Below are 21,576 nucleotides of genomic sequence, written 5' to 3' on the forward strand. Positions count from 1 at the left end.
AGTTGACCCAATAGGTAATAGAAGTATTCATGGAAGCCATTCCTAAGTTAGCAATAACTTTAAAAAAAATTATAAAAGACTGAGTCACCTAAAAGCATTCCACTATACCCAAACTAAACCCAGCTTACTTTTTGCTGACTCTGGACAATGGTCATAGCCAACGACTCATAATTAGTAATGTGTCAATTCTTAGTATAGTTAATTTTGGGAAGACTTCCTAATGGGGGTTTGTGTGACAGAAGGGTGGTTTAGAGAGGAAAGTGATGGTGATTTTTTCTATTCTATTCTAATTGGAATACCTTACTTTTTAGAAGTAGTACAGAAACACAACCAAGTGAACATGTTGCTATAGACCCTCTCTCTCCCCACTGCCTTGGAAGAGCGTTGGCAAGTGCAGAGGCCTGAAATGAAAGTTTCATTAGTGTCACAGTAAATGAACTGTACTGACATGTAAATTCTCAATGCTAAGTTTTCAATGAATGCTATTTTATTACTTCAGAGTTTTCCATAGCATTTAATATCTACCTACTCTCTAGCACTTATCACATTCACTTTATTTGCACTCTTGACTCACTTTCCAGCTAGATTATGCATGCAAAGGCAGGTGCTAGGCTTTATTAATCTTTGTGTCATGGTGTCTAGCACAGTACCTGATTCAAATTAGGGATTCAGACAACAATGAATAAATGAAAGCATGCTAAGTAGAAAGAAGACATATCACAAGAAAACTTAAAGCAGTGTGACTGAGAAAATGCCCAGGAGTTGTGGACCAGAGAGGTAGGATAATAATATGCCAAGACAGGAAGTGCTTGTGTCAAGTGCTGCAGTGTGATCGGAGGTCTTAGACTGATGAGAAATGTGAAATAGATATAGGAAGGACTTAAAAAAAAAAAAAAAAAAAGCTGGGTGCAGTGATGCATGCCTGTATGCCCAGTGGCTTGGGAGCCTGTGACAGGAGTATTGCAATTTTGAGGCCAGCCTGGGTAATTTAGCAAAACCCTATCTCAAAACTTAAAAAAATTAAAAGGGCTTTGGATGTAGCTCAATAGTGAAGCACTACTGGGTTCGATCCCCAATATTAAATAAGTAAATAAATAAATTGAAAATTGTGATTTCATTTTTATATAAGCTATCCAGATAAGGCTAATCTAGAGAGAAAGTAGATTAGTTACCTGGGGCTGGAGGTGGTCTGGGCATAATGTAAATGAACCTAAGGAATATTTCAGGGGTGATGGAAATGTTCTAAATTGGATTATGGTGATTATTGTATAACTGCAAATTTGCTAGAAGTAATTTGATTGTGCATTTGTAGTGAGTGAGTAAATTATACTTCAATAAAACTATTTAAAGAAACTTTTTTTAAAAAAGCAATGTCAGAGATTCAAATGTTATGGGCTAGGCTATATGGGCAATGACCAAACAGACTCCATTTTGTCCTGAGACTCCATGTCATGTAAAAAATGCTTCTCCCAAGAAAACTCCATCTCTGCCATTCTGGTCCTGCTTAGCACACCCTGCTTAGGAATGCAAATGTTTCTGTTCTTCTTATGTAATATAAAATTGTTCTCTTTTTGGTTCCCATTTTTCTTGAAGATGTTAATAGCCATTTTTTAACTTGTACTCAATTAGGGTCATTTTGACCCACTTCCCCTTCTGCTTGTGATTTTAGATCCCATGATGTTTGTTTATGGTCTCGAGTCATAGCAATAGCCACTTATGATTAATGTACTGACATGCTTTACTTATAATATAAAAGGTGTACTCAAACCCCGGGGAGGGGGTCAAAGGGTGTAGACTTACAGCCTGCCCCTTGGCCTGCCAGCTGATAGGTCTGGACCACTAGCTGGTAAATAAAGTTTCCGTCTCCTGCTTTAAGATTGACTCAGTGATTTATTGCAATCTTGCCATAACACAAAAGTGAAAAGGCTGTAGTGTGCATATATTATTTCAGAACTATCACACATTGAGTAATTTTTGTTTCACCAAGAGTTCTGTACATTATGGTGAAATGTGTTGTGTGTGCTGGGCGGCTTTGTAGAGGGCATCCTTAAATAAGCCTCTTTTGTCTGCAGACTCCTCAGGTTCTCTCACAGCACTTTGCTGATCCTCCCTTAGTGGCTAGATTTTGAGCTGCAAAATGGCCATATCCTCCGTTTCTCACCTTCCCTCCTAATAAAACTCTTTTCTTTCATTTGGAGCACTCTTATTTATAGAGAAAAAAGACTCAGGTAAAGTAATTTAGTTTCCCATGTGAACTTAATGTTGAACGTGTCACTACCTGCCCAGTGCAGATGTGTTTTGAACCACAGATGCTACTTAACATGTCAGTTTTACCTATGATGTTCTTGAACCAGTCTCCTTTGGTCTGCCAGGCAACAAGCCAGTCACTGAAAGGAATGAAGTTTATTCCCCAGGTGGCTAGTCATGTAGAGACTGGAGAACCAGTCTCCAATCCGCCAGGGGATATTTATGGGCTGTGGCATAGGAAAAGGTGATTGGAAGTTAAGTAGGAGCAGGGGAATTGAGTAGAGGGTTTACTCAGGCATGAACTGTTATCCTGATCTACAGGTCAGAGATGTTATCTAAAGTCAACTAAAAGTAAATAAGAGCAGGTGACATCCAGAAGGTTTGTTCAGAAACTAAGAACAGATGGTTTATTTAGGTTTCCCTCCACTTCCATGATAAATATTTTGCTATCATAGAAACTTTTTTTTTTTTTTTTGGATGGTGCTGGGGCTATGAACCCAGGGCCTTGTGCATGCAAGGCAAGCATGCTACCAAGTGAGCTATATCTCCAAAGCCTTAATTCTTTTCTTTTTTAATTAAGAAAGACAAGCATCATCAGGAGTAATTCACCATTTGTTGCACTGTTTGCCATCTTTGGCTCATTAACTCAAGCCTCTTGCAGTTAAATAATTCAGTGTAGTTATATCCCAGATATTTCATTTTTTTAAAGAATAAGTGTGACCTATGTGATATTTGGGACATACAATAACGTTATTTTTTTTCTGAAATTCAAACTGAGTATCCTATAATTTTTTTTAACAGTCCTCTATTGTAAGCTGTGTGAAAGCTTGTTTTAAGTCATTCTTAAATGGCTTGTGTTTGACTTTATGAGCATAAACTCTTCGAGGCAAAACATTAGATTTCCTGGTTGTTGGGAAATTTAAGTTTCGGTTTTGTAGCTCCTTCAATTAAAAAGGTACTTCAAAATAGAAGCCAAAGCCAGTGCAGTGGCTCAATCCCAGCGACTCAGGAGGCTGAGGCAGGAAGATCTCAAGTTCCAGGCCCGCCTGAGCAATTTATGGAGGCCCTGTCTCAAAAAATAGCTCAGTGGTAAAGGGCCCCTCTCTACAATCCCTAGTTTAAAAAAAAAAAAAAAATGGACTGGAGGAGGAAGAAAGCCAGTTCCCCTGTGGGGAGATTTCCCCTAAAGAATCTGAGTACAACTCTGGCATAGATGAGGCTTCAGGCCAAAGGTCTGAAGCGCATCGCGCGCTCCAGTGGGCCAAGGCCACCAGGGGCTGGCACCGGCCTTCCAGCCTACTGCCTAGGGGAGCCTGGCAAACCGTCTCCCCGTCCTCTGGGCTGGGTCATAGAGAACACCACCCAGCTGCCCCCTCCAGATCCGGACGCGCCTGCCCCTCAACCCCGCGTCTCTGTCCCGCGGGGTTGAACGGGAAGACTACTGTCGGGGCACAAAGTGCCCAGAACTAGCCGTGAGTTTTGAAACCCACAGCTCTCAAGATGTGAGAAGCTCTGCGAAACCCGAGACCCGCAGGACGATTCACTGTCACTCGCGTTCCCGCCCCCGCATTCCCTCCCCCGCTTTTTTGTCGGAGGAAAGAAAGCCTAGCGCGGGGTGTGCGCACCATCGAGAAGTGGAAGCTGGGACACACCCTCCCTGCACTCCGCCCCCGGGCGGGGCGGGGCGGCGCGGGGCGGACTGCGCCCACAGCGGGCTGGGGCCGGGAGCCGCGGGCGCCGACTGGGGAGCCGCGGGCGCCGGCTGGGAGCCCGCCGCGCGGGAGGATGCGCCGCTGACGCCGAGAGTTCCCGGCGCCGAGCAGGAGGATGCTCTCGAGGGGCCTCTGGCTGGGGCGGCTGCTGCCGAACCCCGGAGTCCCGGGCCGAGCTCGAACAAGGCCACCGACACCGACGCCCCAGGTAAGACTAGGTACCCGGCCTCGGGAAGCCCCGGAGCAGGTGGGTGGAAAGTTTCCGGCCGGCAACTTTGGCTCGAGCGAAAGCGGAGCGGCCGGGCTGTTCACTGCGTTGTGCTGGCCCGGGCTCCGCGCGCCGGGAGGCCCACAGGTGGTCGCTCGGCCGGCGACGCAGGTCGGGACGTCCAGGGCGGGGGGTCACACCCTGGGACCGGGGGGAGGAAAGGCCAGAGTGGCACGCGGGGACATCGCGTTGGCCAGCTGCGGGTGCGCGGGGCTGCGGCCCGGATTGCAGATTCTCGGGACTAAGTTTCACGAGCCGCTTTACGGACCGGTCCGCTAGTTCCTCTGGGTTCCACGGTGAAGTGGTGGGAGTGGGAGCTTCGGAGATGATGGAGCCGGGCAGGGACTGTGGCAATGAGAGTGGCATTTCCCTCTGCGAACCGCGAGAGCACCTCCCTTTTGAAGAGGGAAGGAAAGACTGCCATTTGGTTCGGAGACCCGGGAGACGGTGAATCATGAGGGTGCTGGTGAGTAACAGTTGGCCTTGAAGAGTGGCACTGAGCGATCTGGGTCGAACCGTTGCTCCCAGCAGGAGGGAGGAGATGGATGTGTACTAAAAACGACCCAGGAAGAGCCGAGCAGGTGCTGAGTTAACTGGGACTGTGATGGAGCCTGACAGGAGCCCGGAGCCCTCCTTGAACCCGCGGAGAAAAGTTATTGATGGACCTTTATTTATTTATTTGTTTATATGTAGTGCTGAAGATTGAACCCAGGCCCTCACTTGTGCTAGGCACCCACTCTGCCACTGAGCCACAACCTCAGCCCCAAGACAGCCTTTTAAAAGGGGTTTTCAGGCTGCATGTGGTTGGGAGGGAGTGGATTTGAGTTTTAGTTTGCCCTCTCCCCTCATTATTAGTTTCTGATTGTTAAAAGGGCAAAATTTAAAAACAATCTTTTATCTGTCCAATGCAAAAGAAAGCAAAAAGGAAGCAAAGTGATTCTCTTGTCACTTTCACTTCCTCCCCCGCTCCCCCCCCCCACTATCTCGGTGCTTCAGAGTCCTGGATTAAGAAAATATTTAAATACACTTTTCAAATGTTTTCCCTGAATGTTTGAAAACGAATGAAGGCCATTTTGTTACTAATACTTGCAAAAAAGGAGCAGGCTCTTTAAAATGTAAAATGGTAGGCTTAATAAGTACTTGAGCAGAGAGGCATTTTAAAATTGTACTTTTAAGTGTGGCATTTCAGAAAGACATACCAAACACTGAAATAACCCCTTCACCACACACCATTTAAACAACTGATTGTTTTCTGTTAAACTCATTTAACACTTGCAGTACTTCACACATGCTAGACAAGCACTCCACCACTGAGCTACATCCCAGCCCTTTAACACTTTGAGTAGCATCTTTATGGATCCCAGGACTGGTTGTCCTTTCTTAAATTATCAACTTCAAACCTTTTCTCTGTATTTTTCACCTGATCCTCTCTAGAGGGTGTCACTGCAGGCCTGCCCCAGCAGGAATGTGGATGCCTTTATAAAAGAAGTAGAAAATGATATGGTGGGACTTATTAGGCCTAATAATAGTGGAATGGTGCTGGTTAGTACTTTGGTTTTAATTAATCACCGTAAGAAGTCGTGTATTTGAATGTTTCTAATTTGCAGACTTTAAAATCAGGTCTCCATGCAACAAAGACAATCTGCAGAACTTCAGAATCGAAAATGCTGCCATCGTTTTACCGATCTGATAAAATAACACCCCCCGACCCCAAATAAAGGCAAGCCTGTCAGTTTGCCTCTTTATATGAAGCTTTAAAATCTTACTGTAAAGAAACAGATAGAAATATCTGGCCCCTTAGGAGGTTTAGCTAGGACTACTAAGCCATTTTCTGCAAATCAAATTACCTCATTACAGGGGCATTTTTTGTTCTAAGGTCTCACTGTTCTGTGCTTGATATGATATTTGCTGTGGCTAAAGAGAAGTATTATTTCTATATTTTTTTTGTACACACATTCAGACCCCTAAAGCCAATGAAAGCAGTTTTGAAAAAAGGTGGTTTGTACCCTGGCAGTTCATAAAATTCTAGCTTGCAAGGACTTGTCATAAGTAGCATTGCAAAGTAGCATTGCAAAGGAGCATTCCCAGTTATAATTGATCTTTTCTGAAATTATGAGTGTGTCATCTAAGAGGACTTAATAACTGAAAAATATACAGTTCTTATCCTTCATGTGGTAGGAGGATAATTGTCTGCTAGTGAGAGTTTTGTGGGTGGGAAAAAGGAAAAACAGTTTGTTGACATGGAGATGTTTAGTGTAGCAGCTTTGTTTTCTAGAGAACACATGTAGTCTGAGGCATAAGAGAGGTGGGGCATATTGTACTTTGGCAAGGCTTAACCTGGTGTCCATGATCATGTACAGGTGGCAGCATCTGCTGTCAGCACTCTGCCTGAGTGGTTGTCAGGGCAATCCATGGCTCCTGCTGTTTCTGTGCACAGGAACAGTTTGAGTGATGATGGTGTCTGGTGAATTACATCTAAATGGAAAGCTCTTGCTGCTTAGATTGAGAAACTCCCTGATAAGATTTCATCCCCCTGACACAGCATTTGAGTCCTCACACAAGCTGTGCTTAAATTTTTTTTAAAAATCAAGTGTATTTTGCAGAGAATCTTAAGTATGAAGTGTGCTTTTTTTTAACTCCCAGAAATAAAACATATGGATGTTTTAAATCCCATCACAAGATGTTAACTTAGAAATTGTTGTTTTCGTCTGTTGAATTTAATGAACATATCGTTCTTGCTTGACATTTTTGTACAATTCCACCTTTTGTATTTTCAGTTGGTGCACTGTATTCTGTAATACTGGTTTCAAAGCTCTCTCCTTAGGAGGGCGATTAGTTGTGTTGGTGATTGTTATTAGCACTAAAGACATTGATGCTTTGGTCTCAAAGTAATTCTAGATGACTTTGCCTATTACATATTAAATGTTACCACCTTTCAGCACTTTGGTATTAGTGCTTTTATTTAAAAAAAAAAGATTGCTTTTTATTTGCTGTAATTAAATGGTATTTATTATGCCATTTTATAGCGTACTGTAAGCCAGGAAACTTTTTTATCTGTGTGTGTGTGTGTGTGTGTGTGTGTGTGTGTGTGTGTGTTAGCAGATAATTCATTTGTTGAATGAGTTTCCTATAAGGTAGAAAACCCAAGACTAAAGTTTGGTTGAAAATTAATATTTACTACATAAACTAAATATGCTTAGGTCATGAAATAGAAATGAACAGTGAATTTAGCTGGTGTTAGACAGGCAATTGGGACATTTGAGTGCCAGCCAGCCTGGCCCTGCTACCACTTAGCTCCATGAATTCAGCTAAGTCATTCACTCTCTTTGGGCTTGTTTTGTTCCCTTTTCCAAACATGGGGATTTGTCTAATTGATCTTAAAAGCCCTTTCCATCTTGAAAGTTGCCATTTTGTTATTTTATCGAGGGTTGTAAATATACCTTTGAACAAAATATTGCTGGTATCAGATGGTTGTCTTAATGATTGAAGAATTACTTTTTATGAGCCTATGTATTTTATAGAGGGGCTGTTTTATGTGGTAGTTGTGATACTGTTTTCCCTTTGAAAAGAAATTGAAATTTATTTGGGGTTAGCACGGCCTGATAGAATAGATTAAATCTCTCAAATACTTCATTTTGCTATTATCAGTAGTTTTGTCTATGAAATGTCTATTCAAAAGTATCTAGCATTAGAACTCTAAAATCACTAAGTACTAGATATCTCAGGCTAATCTATAGGCTGTAAACCAGTACATAATAAACAAAAGAGCATTGTCTGTCACATTCTAGAAAAATCATTTTTAATACATTTAATTTACCATTATTAATATTGCCTCTTTTTAAAAAAGTTGTTTTGGGGTTTTTTGTTTGTTTGTTTGTTTTTGCTTGTCAATGGACTTTTATTTTACTTATTTTATCTGTTGAGAAAATTGAACCTAGTGCCTCACACATGCTAGGCAAGTGCTCTACCACTGAGCTGCAACTCCAGCCCTTGCCTGGTTTTTAAAAGAAATTCCAGTCTCTGTTCTCAGAGCTATGTGTTTAAACCCTGAGGCAAGAGATGCCACACCCCAACATTTTTGGTCAATTTTCCACATAGGCATATCTTTCAGGAAACAACTGTGCCAAGTACTGTATAGTCAGTTAAAAGGTGACATTTAAGAAGTCTCAAGAGCAGGGCCCAGTGGTACATGCCTGTAATTCCAGCAACTTGGGAGGCTGAGGTAGAGGACCCCAAGTTCAAAGCCAGCCTCAGTGAAAGTGAAGCACTAAGCAACTCAGTGACACCCTGTCTCTAAATCAAATGGAAAATAGGGCTGGGGATGTGGCTCAGTGGTCAAGATTTCAACAAGATTAACCCAGAGTTAAATCTCCAGTACCAAAAAAAAAAAAAAAAAAAGAAAAGAAAGAAAGAAAGAAAGAAAGAAAAAAGACTTAGGAAATTGCTGTCTAGTCTTCTAGTCTTGGTGTTAGAATAGTTAGGTTTCTTGTGAGCAGATGCAGCGTTTGTGTACAGTGAAGTCCAAAGCCAGTGGTGTCATCTCTATGCACTGGCTACCAGGAAATGTCTGATCAGATTTTCTACCCATCTCTAGACAATGTGAAAAACCTTAAAACATGTATTTTATGTATTGATAGTATTTAGTTTTATCTTCTCTATTTTCCTTTTTTCTTCCATTCATATCATTGTCCATTTTTCTATAATCATCTTTTAATGGCAAACAGTGATGCATTAATAAGAATTTTTTAAAATAATTTTTAAAAATCACTTTGGTCTTTGAATAAATATGTACTTCTAAAATATTGTATGTTTTACTTGGAATGGAACCACCATTTGACCCAGTTATTCCACTTCTGGGTATGCACCCAAAGGATTTAAAATCTGCATACTACAGTGATGCAGCTACATCAATGTTCATAGCAGCTCAATTCACAATAGCAAAGCTGTGGAACCTGCCTATGTGTCCTTCAACAAATTAATGGATAAGCAAACTGTGGTTTATATACACAATGGAATATTATTCAGCAGTCAAGAAGAATGAAATTATGGCATTTGCCAGTAAATGGATGAAACTGGAGACTATCGTGCTAAGTAAAATAAGCCAAGCCCAGAAAACCAAAGGCCAGATGTTCTCTCTGATATGTGAACGCTAACACATCATATGGGTGGGATAGAATAGAGTACATTGGATTAGACAAAGGGAAATGAAGGAAGGGAGGTGGGATGGGAATGGGAAAGACAATAGAATGAATCTGACATAACTTTCTTATATTCATGTATGAATACATGACCAGTAAAACTCCACATCATGAACAACCACAGGACTAGAATCCTAATTAGAATAAGTTATACTTATAATATGTCAAAATACACTCTACTGTCATGTATATCTAACAAGAATAAAAAATTGTTTTAAATTTGTATCAATTATTAACATATAATTTGCACAAACTAATGGGTTTCATTGTGGCATTTCTATACATACATATTTTGAGCTTTGATCATGTGCACCTTTCCTTTTCCCTCCCTCCTGCCACATTTTTTGGTTTCTTCATATAAGGGAACACATGATACTTCTCTTTCTGTGTCTACCCTATTTCATGCAATACGTTGCCTTCCGGCTGCATTCATTTTCTACAAATGATAGGATTTCATCCTTTTTTTTTTTTCTTTTTTAAAGAGAGAGTGAGAGAGGAGAGAGAGAGAGAGAGAGAATTTTTAATATTTATTTTTTAATTCTCGGGGGACACAACATCTTTGTTGGTATGTGGTGCTGAGGATCGAACCCGGGCCGCACGCATGCCAGGCGAGCGTGCTACCGCTTGAGCCACATCCCCAGCCCAGGATTTCATCCTTTAAAAAAAATTTTTTTTAAGTTGTGGATTGGCAGAATGCCTTTATTTTATTTGTTATGTGGTACTGAGTATCAAACCTAGTGCCTCACATGTGTTAGGCAAGCACTCTACCACTGACCCCAGCCGAAGATTTCATCCTTCTTTATGGCTGAATAATAGTTGATTTTGTACATGTACTGTATTTTCTTTATCCAGTCATCTGCTGAAAAACACCTAGGCTGACTCCATATCTTGGCTATTTTGAATAATATCTCAATAAACATGGATGCGCTGGTCCTCTTTTGTATGCTGACTTTGTTACCTTTGGATGTATACCCAGGAGTGAGAAAATTGCATCATGTAGTTCCATTTTTAGTTTTTTGAGAAACCTTCAACCTGATTTCCATAGTGGCTGTACTAGTTTACATTTCCACCAACAATATAAGAGGATTCCTTTCCCCTGCCACAACCTCATCAGCATTAATTTTTTGCTTTTTTTGGTATATCATTCTAACTGGGATTAGATGAAATATCAATGTAGTTTTGATTTGTATTTCCTGATGGCTAAAGATATTGAGCATTTTGTCATATATTTATTGCTTGCTTGTATTCCTTGTTTGTGAAACATCTATTCAAATCACTTCCCCATTTACTAATTGGGTTATTTGTCTTTTGTTAATTTTTTATTTCTTTATATATTTTGGATATTCATCCTCTGTCAGATGAATAGCTGGGAAAGATTTTCTTCCATTCTTTAGTTTCTCTCTTCACTATGTTGATTATTTGCTGTGCAGAAGCTTTTTAACTTCATTTAACCCTATTTGTCAATTTTTGCTTTTGTTTTCTGGGCAATTGAAGGCTAAAAGTGTAGCTTAGAGGATGAGCATGAAGCCCTGGGCTTGATTCCCCATGACAGCAGTAAGATTATCTTGGTGGCCCTTGTCACTGGAGAAGATCATGAGGAAAGCTTATAAAGGATTGCCTTTGTTGCCTGATCAAGAGAATTGCCATGTATGCACTTAATTAAGAGCTGCATGATTCTGGGGACACATTTTTTTTTTTTTTTTTGCTCTGGGAAACACATAGAAGATTCCAGAATTATATCTTGAGGGACATGGAATCCAACACAGAGACTGAACAACGGCATAGGGAAAGCGATGGAATTTGGGGGAGCCAAATATATTCTAAGTAATAAATGGTCAAAGTGTGGCAGACCACTCTTTCTTGTTCACATACATACTCTCTTTGGTGCTTCACCCATAGAATTAGCTCTGTAGATCTTGTGTTGAATCCAGTTTTTGATGGTGTTGTCCTCTCATAGAAAGGTGATAATACTAAAGCTGTTCATTCTTCACACACACAGAAAGAATTCCTCTTTTTCCCTTCTTTCTCTTACCCTCACATGAGTTAAATCTTTCTATTTCCTTGTTGCCTCTACCATCCCCAAGTAAAACAGAATTCGGTTAAGGTCTGTGGGTAAAGAGGCCCATAGATCTCTTTACCCTGCAGTTTCCAATTTCATGAACTCTTAACTGGTGTTACTTGAGTTGATAGTTTTACCCAAAGTGAATAAAAAGCATTGCAAACCAGGATATTTTCCCCCACTTTGGCAGCTCTTCAAGGGATAATTAGATTTCTTTCTTGGACTCACAGTAGTGGTGGAGAATGGAAATGTGAAATCTGCACTATAAACAAAGTCCATAGAAGAGAACTTGTTGGAATAGATTTAAGGGCAAGAAATAGGAACCATGAAAGGCTAGTAAGAAATGGGACCAGAGCTGACATTTCTGAGCCTGTAAGCAGAAATAAGAATGGTGTAACATCAACCTCATATCAGGAAACTGATAGGTTCTCAAAGCTTTGTTGTGGCAAACTTTAGGCAGAAAATGTCTTGCAGGCTGGCAAATAAGCCCTCTCTACAGCTCTCTTGATGTTGACTAGATTAAGTATATTGCTTAGTTTGGTTTGTTTTTTTCCTTTTCCTCTTTTTTTTTTTTATTTTTCTTGAACTGCTGCAGACACAAGTGGTAATCCTATTAGATTCAACTGCATGTATAACTTTAATAATGAATGCATTGCTCAAATCACATTCTGGTGTCCTAAAGATGAGTTCGCTTATTTTTAACCTCTTGGGCACAACGGTAAATAATAACTGCCCTGAACCCCACTGGAGGAAGGAAGAGGGTTCCATTCTTTTTAACTTATCTGTAGCTTTTCTTTGTGTGATCATGTGATGCTCTCTTCTTTGTTAAACATTTTGTTTTTGTTTTGGTATATGAATTTTCCTAGTGGTTTGAATGAGATATTTGAAGAGGGGGTTTTTAACTGTGTTGATGAATAACTGCTCTTTCTAGAGCCAGTAATGTGATCATAAACCTGGGGAAAAATAATTTGTTTTGGAAAATGTTTTACAAACATATCAATATAACATTGGCTTTCTAAGCCTTTGCTAGAGAATATATTAGTGGGGAAATTTTACAGACCCGTAACTCATTTTTGCAACTCTGCTTTGGAAATGGTGTTTTTTGTTTTGCTTTGTTTTCAGTACTGGGGATTGAACCCAGCATGGCTGATCTAAAAAATACTGCTTTTTGTGGCTTGTCATGTATTTCCACCCCTCATTGGTGTTTCAGGCAGCAGTGTTTCCCTCCCGTTCCAAAACCCTCTTCACTCTCTGGAATTCTACTCTTCCTTCAAGTCTGAGTTCCACCCTACCCCAGTTTTGATGAGATCTCTGCAGGCAGAATTAATTACATTGTCCTTTTCAGCCCCACAGTACTTACATCATTCACCCATGCATTGCAATTAGTTGTGCTGGTACAAGTTTTCCCACCTGGGTTCCAATGACTATTGTAGTCATAATTATTCTTTCTTCATCCCTCATCACCTCTGCTGTGACACAGTAGGTACATAATAAATGCTGTTGGATAGAGAAATGAAAGGATGAATGATAGAGAATGAAAGACATTGCATATACAGTACCTTAATGATGTGTTCTCTTCAGGTTTTACCTTCTTAATTTCCTCTTTTCCATTTAATCTAGTAGGGGGAAAGCTTGAAGCTTTCTTATGTACTTCTTGTGATATGAGGCTTTTGTTATTGATGATTTGTAAAATAATCTTTATACACATTGCATTTTCTATTATAAGCAAACAGTAGTCTTAAATCATATTTTGGTTATTTTATTTCAGATATGCTTTTATATTAGGATTTTAAAAGAACTTCTTAAAGAACATTAAATTATTGACATGATTTAACAATATATAAATTCTGTAAGGAAGAATGGCCTGGAATGCAAGTATTTTCTTGGCTACTGAAAAAGTCCCGTATTGATTCAAGATAATTGGTTATATGTGGGGGAAACATCACTTTTATCCATATAAAGGAACTTTTCCTAATGGGATTCTCAGATTATTAAGTCATATTTTTAAAAAATTTATTAAGTGCTGCTTTGTGATTGCCCAAAATGTTAGTACCAAAAGTTTAGTCCGAAAAACTTAATTTAGAACATTAATTTAAAAATCAATTATAAGAAATTATTGTAAAATGCACCTCCTGGGCAAAATATAAAATAGACCTTTTGGAAAATACTGTTAACCTAAAAAAATAAAATATAATTTTTGAAATTAGGAAGTCAGTAGAGATCCTTTCCGTAACAATGCCTCGATTGCTACTCCAGAAGGAGGACAAATTTTCCTTTGGTGTGTAGAGTTGGCATGAGTAAGGTATCATGCATTGGTCTTCCAATGTTAGACCCCATGAAAGGAGGTCCTGCAGGGTGCGTGGAAGTTTTTTGAACACAGATGATAGTTCAAGGTAATCCTGCACAGTATTTGCCATCAGCCATTTACTTAAGCTGCCTGGAATCTAAGGTCTCTACATGTTAATAGGGACTTATTTATAAATCGAAAGGGTGTATTTCGGGAATGAGTCATGGTCACAATGACTCTGAGGACAGAATGGATAAACAGGATGACAATGGAGGTTTCAGCTGTTACCAGAGCCTTTGTCACTGTGCTGCTACCACTGTGACCAGCTCTAAGATTAGGTTCTGCCTTATTTCCTAAAAACTGTTTTAGCTCAAAATTGGCTTCTAAGTCCCCCAGGTGGTTTACTGTGGGTTTCAGGTCCAGATTCTCATGCTTCTGATCTTTCATTTTTAAGTCCAAGTCTGTCACCTTTTAATTGCTCCTATTTCCTTTCTGCCTCTGCCCTGAGGCCTCAGTGGAGGAGTTTGGGTAGTTGGTGTCAAAGCTGAAGGCTTGTGTTCAGGCCCTTAAAATCTACATGGAAGATAAAAAGGTGCCTACATGTTAAGAAGAGATATATTCTGTCTTCAGTTGGCCCACGAGGGTCAAATAAATATTAGAGACAATAAATCCTAGAAGAATTCAGAGAAGGAACAAAGCAGGGTAAGGCTTTGGCAGGCATATTTTAAAAGGTCAGAAAAAACATCAGGGGGCTAGGGTTGTAGTTCAGTGGTAGAGCGTTTGCCTAGCACAGGTGAGGCATTGGGTTCCATCCTCAGCACCATATACAAATAAATAAATAAATAGATAAATAAAGGCATTGTGTTCATCTACAGCAAAAAAGAAAAGAAAGAAAAAGAAAGAAACAAAGAGTACAGAGAGTGGAGTCTGAAAGTGTTGTCTGTGAGCAGTCTGATCTGGCTGCAGGAAGTATTCCCTGTGAGGTGTAGTCCTTGATTTGGCTTCTATTAGAATTTTAGATATTACATTAAAATTTTTTAGTACAGGAACTATGCTTATTATATTAAACTCTGTGTCACAAACTGATATGCTGCAGAATATGTTTTGTAGAATGTTAATGGATATTCCAGGAGAACAAAGCCTCTCCTTTTATAAGTTTGAAGAATTCTGGGCTAAATCATACTAAGCTAAATAGGTTCATCTGCTGCAAACTTTTGGAAAATTTCCTTTTTTTATGCACATTGGGACAATCTAAGGATGGAAAATAGTTTGATCACAGACCTCTTTTATCCCACAAGATTCCCAGTGACTTTTCCCAGAATGGTGGTCCATAGAATTCAGTTTGAGAAACACCACATTCAGAAATTAGGCTGGGGATGGATTATGTGATATCCTGTTACTTCATAGCCTGTTTCCTCAGGCAAAACCAATCTTGTCACTCTGTCTCTAGCAGATTAGAATGTTCCTCAAAGCTACATTCCTCAGCCTTCTTTGCACCCAGATGTTGGCATGTGGCCAAGTTCTGGATCTCCTGCATAACATAGAAGTGATATATATGACTTCTAGTTCACATTTTCAGTTGTAAAGCTGATCTCTCTCTCTTCCTTTTTATCCTTTCTAATGGGTCATGGTAAAGATATGGAAGGGGCGACTCAGCTTGGACCTTGTGTAAGTGGTATACAACCCTCCAGAGGATGGTAGAACAACTAGATAGAAGGGATACATAGATGATCTCACAGTTGCCCCCACCTGCCTACCTACTCAAAAAACAAATGTCCCTTTTGTTTGAGTTCCATTGTATTTTGAGGTCTGTGTGTTATAGCATGTTTGCCTGTATCTTGTCTAGCAGTGGACCAGGCCAGTCAAGAGTCTTTAAGAAATTGAGACATAATGAGAGGGATGTTATTGGAAGCTCTCAAAAAGTGATACTGCAGAAGCCCCAAGCTTAGTTACCCAGAGTTAAAACCTGGAAGAGAAGAACAACCAAGACATGGATGTGGGCTATTTTATAGAGCATAACTATTTACCTTGTGGTCACTTGGCTTCCACACACCCATTTCATTTCTGGTTAGCAGTCCAACTTTGACATTACGACTTCACTAAATAAAGCCTTTCCTTATTATGTCTGCATATAGTGTTTATTCTTTTTACTGTTCATTTGGTACTCAAATATTCTCTTGTGTTAGAGTTTTTTGTGTGCTGTTATATAGACATGTCTGTCTCTCCCACGCGTATTCTTTCTCTATGCATTGTAACTCCTGAAGAGCAGGAATCACATCTTTTATATCTTTGGGCATATATATTTTTGGATTTGTTTTGCTAGTATAGGTGCATGTAGTTGTGTTAAATGAATGAGGTACGAGAAGAGTGCTATCATGAGAAATGTTGATCTATACCAAGGGTTGGTAAACTTGTCCTGTGAAGGTCCAGATGATAAACACTGGAGGGGTTGCAGCCTCTGCCTTTGTCTCAACTACTCAAATGTGCGATTGTAGTATAAAAGTAGGTGCTTAAGTAAATGGGCATAGTTGTGTGCCGGTAAATTTATTTTAAATAATGGCAGCAGATATGGCTCATAGACTGTAGTTTGCCAACCCCTGGTCTATAGACTCTATATATTTTAATAGTAGTGATAGAAGTGTTATGACAGAAGACTTATTCAGGTCTAGAAATCCAATGTATGTATAGTGGGATGAGTTAAGTGAGTACTTTAAAAAGGATACATCATCAAATCATGGTACTGTACATGGAGCTGGAATAATAAGAATCAGTTACAATGGAGTGTGAGATGTGTGGCAATTTCAACAGTTTTCTGTAGTTAGGCTTATACCTAACCATGAGGCCTCCGTGCCCTGCATGTATGAGAGAAGAGAATGAGAAGGCTGGGACTAAGCTGTGGAATGAGTTGCTGTCTAAAGTTGAGGGACGAATCAGAGTCCTGTGCTGAGTTTTAATTATTGGAAAAGTGGCATAATGGATGAAAAGGTGAAGGCTTTGAGAATGTTTAAGAGGAAATTTGTAGACTATCACAGGTGTTTATTCTAATAGGTTTATTTCTCTTTAGAATTATTATTAAGCCAGGGATGTGACTTGCCTTTCTTCTGGGCCCAAATTAGAACTCTGGTAAGTATGTATGTTTTTCCTGGTTTTACTTCCACAAGCCTTTATTTTTTTTTAACCAAAAATGACTTTTCTATGTCTTTATTGTTTAGAATAAGCTGCATTGCTGAAACAAAAAGACTCAATAATAATTAAAAGTCTATATTATTAACAGACTTAAGTTTTCTCTTTTAGTAAATGGTTCTGAGATGAACTTTATGGATCAAGCAGTAGCTGTGCTCCACATTTAGTCATGCAGGGACCTAAGATGACCTATTCTTCTGTCATATTCTACACTTGGCTTCCAAAGTTAAAAAAGCAGAGAGTTTTTAGTCTCTCAAGGTACTATGGGATAGGTTTGGAGAGGTATTACAGGTCCAGTAAAACTTGTGGAAGAAGAAAGAATTTCAGTGGACATTTAGCTGTATATGCCGCTGTCCTCTTAGCCAGAAACAGGGTAGTTTTCTTTTTGGTATTGCAAAATTTCCAAGGCACTATTGATCCCCAATTATAAGGGGTTCCTAGAAATAGATATTTACAGAAAAATTTCATTTCTTTCTAAAAAAAAAAAAAAGTAAAAAGGAAATGGTGGAACATCAGCATTTTTACTTTGTGCTAGAGCAGGAGCATTTGACCCCTTGCTGGGCTCGTTATAAGCTGCCCTCCAGGCTGTAACTTAATAGGAAGGGGGATAGTCTCACATGTACATTCTAAGCTAAGAAAGAGAGAGAAATAGCTATCATGGTTCAGTTAGAACTCGAAGCCAGAATTTAAGTTTATGTAATGATATCTGATAAGGAAGAAAAGATACAGCTAAGAAAAGATGCTGACATTGAGATTTGAGGGAAGGGCTTCCTTTACAGGAATTGTTCTTAATAGGTGAATGAACAATAGTAAAAGTTATAAAAGTGTCATGAGTATTTAGTGCATGAATTTAATGGCATTTTGTAGGTCATAGTCTAAAAAGAAATCCTACATTGTTTGAAAGATGCCAACTTACTGTGTCTTAGAATAAAAGTTATGTTTGTATGTTGTATGAAACCGAAACTAATCCACTAGTTCAGGGTATATTAGAAATAATTATTAGCTTAACCTTGTATAGTGTTTCCTTACCACATTGTTTACTTAATCACAATTTTTAGGTTTAGACATGTGCTTTTTAATTTTAATTTATCAGGCTTGGATATCGCTATTGAACAGCATTAAATGTATTACTTTGCATTATTAGAAATGTTTTCCTTTCCTATTACTTTTCATGGTACTTACATATAATTATTATTTTATACAATGAAATGACACATTGCTGTAATACACATCCTTGAACTTGGACGCTACATAATTGTGAAATGTTGCAAGGCTTCAATTAAAGCATTGTTCTAAAGGGTTATACTATGTAATATATACATATATATGTAATTCTACAAGTGTATACTATTATTACTGATATAAACTGTACCTGACCTGGCAATGTCAAAACATAAAAGATCATTGTATATCACGTGTCTTTTTCTATAGGCTTATTTTCCTTATCCTACACTGCAGTGGAGTAATCTGGTCTTGGTAAGCATATATTGCTTTAAAGATCCTAAAAGAAAGCCAACTTTGCAATGCTAGAAAAAGGTAGTTTCCCTTAATGGGGGAGAACAGTATAAGAATGAGCACATCCTGACCTGGTCATTGTGTGCAAAGGATCTGTGTTTCAGTTCACCTTTGTGCCACCCATGAATGTGGGGTTCCAGAACACCAGTGTGGTACCTCACAGATTGAAAGGAAATGCAGCATCGTGGTCACAGCAGGCGATAGTTCCGTTACTATGTTATATCAGGATTGTCAGACTGCATTAGGGGTGTTGTGTTTTATTAATAGGCAGTACTTTAAAAAGGATACTGACATGTCGATGAAGGGGGAGGTGTGTCAAGAAGGCGATAAAAAGATGTGGAGGATTCATGTAGGAAATGATTCAAGGGGCTGCATGTTTTTAATCTGGTGAAAAGAAAGCAAAGGGAAAGTAAGCTATTTGTATTCAGACATCTGAGACGGTGTCCTCTGAAGTTAGTCGTTCTGTGTTGCTTTAGAGCAAGGAAACCACTCTAAGATTGGGTAGATAGGTCAGCAGAATTCAGCTCAGTGTAAGGAACGGGTTGTCCTTCTGGCTGTTGATCAGTAGACTACTTCTTGGAGTACAGGACTCCTGTGTTACCAGAAGAACAGAGGCAGAAGCTAGAAACCACTGGAGGACCCACCAGTACTGTGGGAGCCTGGTGCTGGAGAAGCCATGGAGAGGGTGGGGTCCAGTGTCCCTGGAGCCTGTAAAGGGATTACACCAGAACCAGGAAGAAACCCCTTTCCTTCTTCAGTGTCCCTCCAGTGCCCTCTGTTGACAAGACTTCACTGCCAGCCCACAAAGGAAAAGTACTTAAAGGCCCAGATCCATTTTCACAGAGCAGTCACATGGGTGAATTTAAAGCGGACAGGCAATACATTGGTAACCATTAATGGTTTTCAGTGATATTGGAGGGGTGAGGTACCACCTCAGCACCTGTGCAGCACTTGAAGGTGGTGACTGCTGCACCTGAACATGGCCAAGATGGTCAAGTCAAGGTGAAATGGGAGACAAGGCTAGACCATGGTCAGGGCACTAGTATTGGAGTGATAGTTTACCAGAACAGAAATCAAGGAAGCATCACTTGGCTGTTCCAGGAACTTAGAATCCAAATCAAACATGGATTACATCAGACATGGAGATCTGAAAAAATTATGAGGCTTACACATGTGTGAGGAAGGTAGGCTAAAAATAGGAAGAAGCCAAGAAGAGGACTTGAATAAGGGAAATTGGGACCTAGGACTGACCCACATCAAAAGAAGATGAGGTGAGGTGATCTTGATCCCTACACTTCCTTTCATCCCCCGTGTACTCAGAGGTCCCGTAGGTACCCAGCTTTGATATCCATCACAAAGTCAAAAGCTACTGAAGTTTAGAAATTGATTCACTGAGATGCCTAGCTAGAAATTAGCCAGATGCCATCCATCCCTTGCACTTCCCACTCCTGCTTTGCCACCTTCTTTGCCCATCAAGAAAAAGTTTTGGATTGTTACAGTGCAGTAACTACTTAATGGGAATGGTTTTGTTTTAGGCTTTTATTTTTATAGAATTATTAATCTTTCTGTGAAAGGTTTGGGTTTTGAATATGTGTGGAAGCAGTGTCAGCACTCTGCCCATGACTGTCGCTTAAGCTTGGCTGCTCTGCTCTCAAGTTATGGGCCTTCTTTCCATATGAATTCACTTTATAATGAATCCAAGCATATTCATTTAATTAGTTTATTCTGTTTAGTGAGATTGTACTGCCATTTAATTAACGAAGTTGGCATTTGTGCCAGTGAGTAAGCCTTGTAATCAACAGTAGTTGTAATGCCTGCAATTGTGGGAAAACATCAAAGTCAAATCTTTCTGGGAGAGAAATTTTACCAATGGAATGTACTGGGTTAGGAGGAAATATCTTCATATTTATGGCTATGTATTTAAAGCTTTAGGCATTATAAAAAAGTCTTTCATAGGTGCAATAGTGACCATTAAAATTGGTGATATAATGTTTTGTGTAGTAATGTTCTTGATTTTGAAACTTTAGAAAACAGCTTTGTGGTTTCCACCTGTCACTTTGCTTTTCTGGGAACTTCCTTACTCTTATCTACATGATTCAGCAGAATTGGCCATCTTAGTACAACATGACCTTCATTCAATTTATCACCTGACCCAGGAATATGGAATTGAGTCTAGGATTCCTAACTCCACCAGCGGCCCTTTTGAATAGTGGAATCTTACCTGAAGTTGTTAGGTAGTGACCATGTTCTATCATACAGACCAGAGAACAGTGAAAATCAATTCACAGTAGCATGCAGAATAATGCTGATGTACAGAGTGGAGGAGAATAAAATATGGATCAAGAGGACTCCCTTGCCCCAGTATTACTCTCTAGTCCCTAATTACGGTCCATTCCCAAGGTTTCATTGAATCCTTCTATTTAGGCTCCATGAGAGACATACTTGTGTCCTTTGGGTAAATTTCCATTCTTGCTTAAACTAAGTAAATGTTTATTCCTGTGGTACAAATAATAAATATATGTGAAGTAATGAGACAAAAAACTAAGATCTTGGTAGAGAGTGGGCAAAGGACATGAGTGATTCTAAAAAGAGGAAAATGATAAATAAACATATAAAGAAAGATCAGCCTCATTGGTAGCAAAGAATTGCAAAAACAATAAGACAAAGGAAAACATTTTCTTTTGGGGGGAGTGGTTATCAGATTGGGGAAAAAAAGGGATACTAGTGAAAGCATAAAGGATAGCATGGTATGGAAACTCCCTAGACTGCTAGGGAGAGTGTCAAGTGATTGCATAATTCATGGTCCCAACAGGAAACAGATGGCCCAGTCAGATTAGGATAATTAAAAAAGAGTTTCCATACAAAGGATTATTCACAGAGATGAGGGTATAGGAGAACCATTAGGGATGGTGCAGTAACCTGGGACTGATATAGGTGGGGAAAGAGGTGCCAGAAGGAGTTAGGGCCATAACCCTGAGTCAAGGGCCAAGCCAGATACTCAGAAATTATTAATTGTTCCTTTAAACATTAACATTATAACATTTATTAGAACTGACATTGTAAAATTCTGAATCCAGGCTAAGACTTTAGTGCTTAATGAATGAGCA

General features: G+C 39.5%; 1 protein-coding gene across 1 annotated transcript in view; it reads left to right on the top strand.

Moving 5' to 3' along the window:
- Window positions 1-3,968: 3,968 nt before the first annotated feature.
- The window catches only part of Mcub (mitochondrial calcium uniporter dominant negative subunit beta), a 107,389-nt gene continuing 89,781 nt past the window's right edge, over window positions 3,969-21,576 (top strand). Inside the window, 1 exon segment of the mRNA XM_026379526.2 lies at window positions 3,969-4,167. Within this exon segment, the coding sequence (XP_026235311.2) occupies window positions 4,075-4,167 (93 nt within the window). The 5' untranslated portion in view covers window positions 3,969-4,074.

The sequence above is a fragment of the Urocitellus parryii genome, chromosome 10, assembly GCF_045843805.1.
Source record: "Urocitellus parryii isolate mUroPar1 chromosome 10, mUroPar1.hap1, whole genome shotgun sequence".
Lineage (NCBI taxonomy): Eukaryota > Metazoa > Chordata > Mammalia > Rodentia > Sciuridae > Urocitellus > Urocitellus parryii.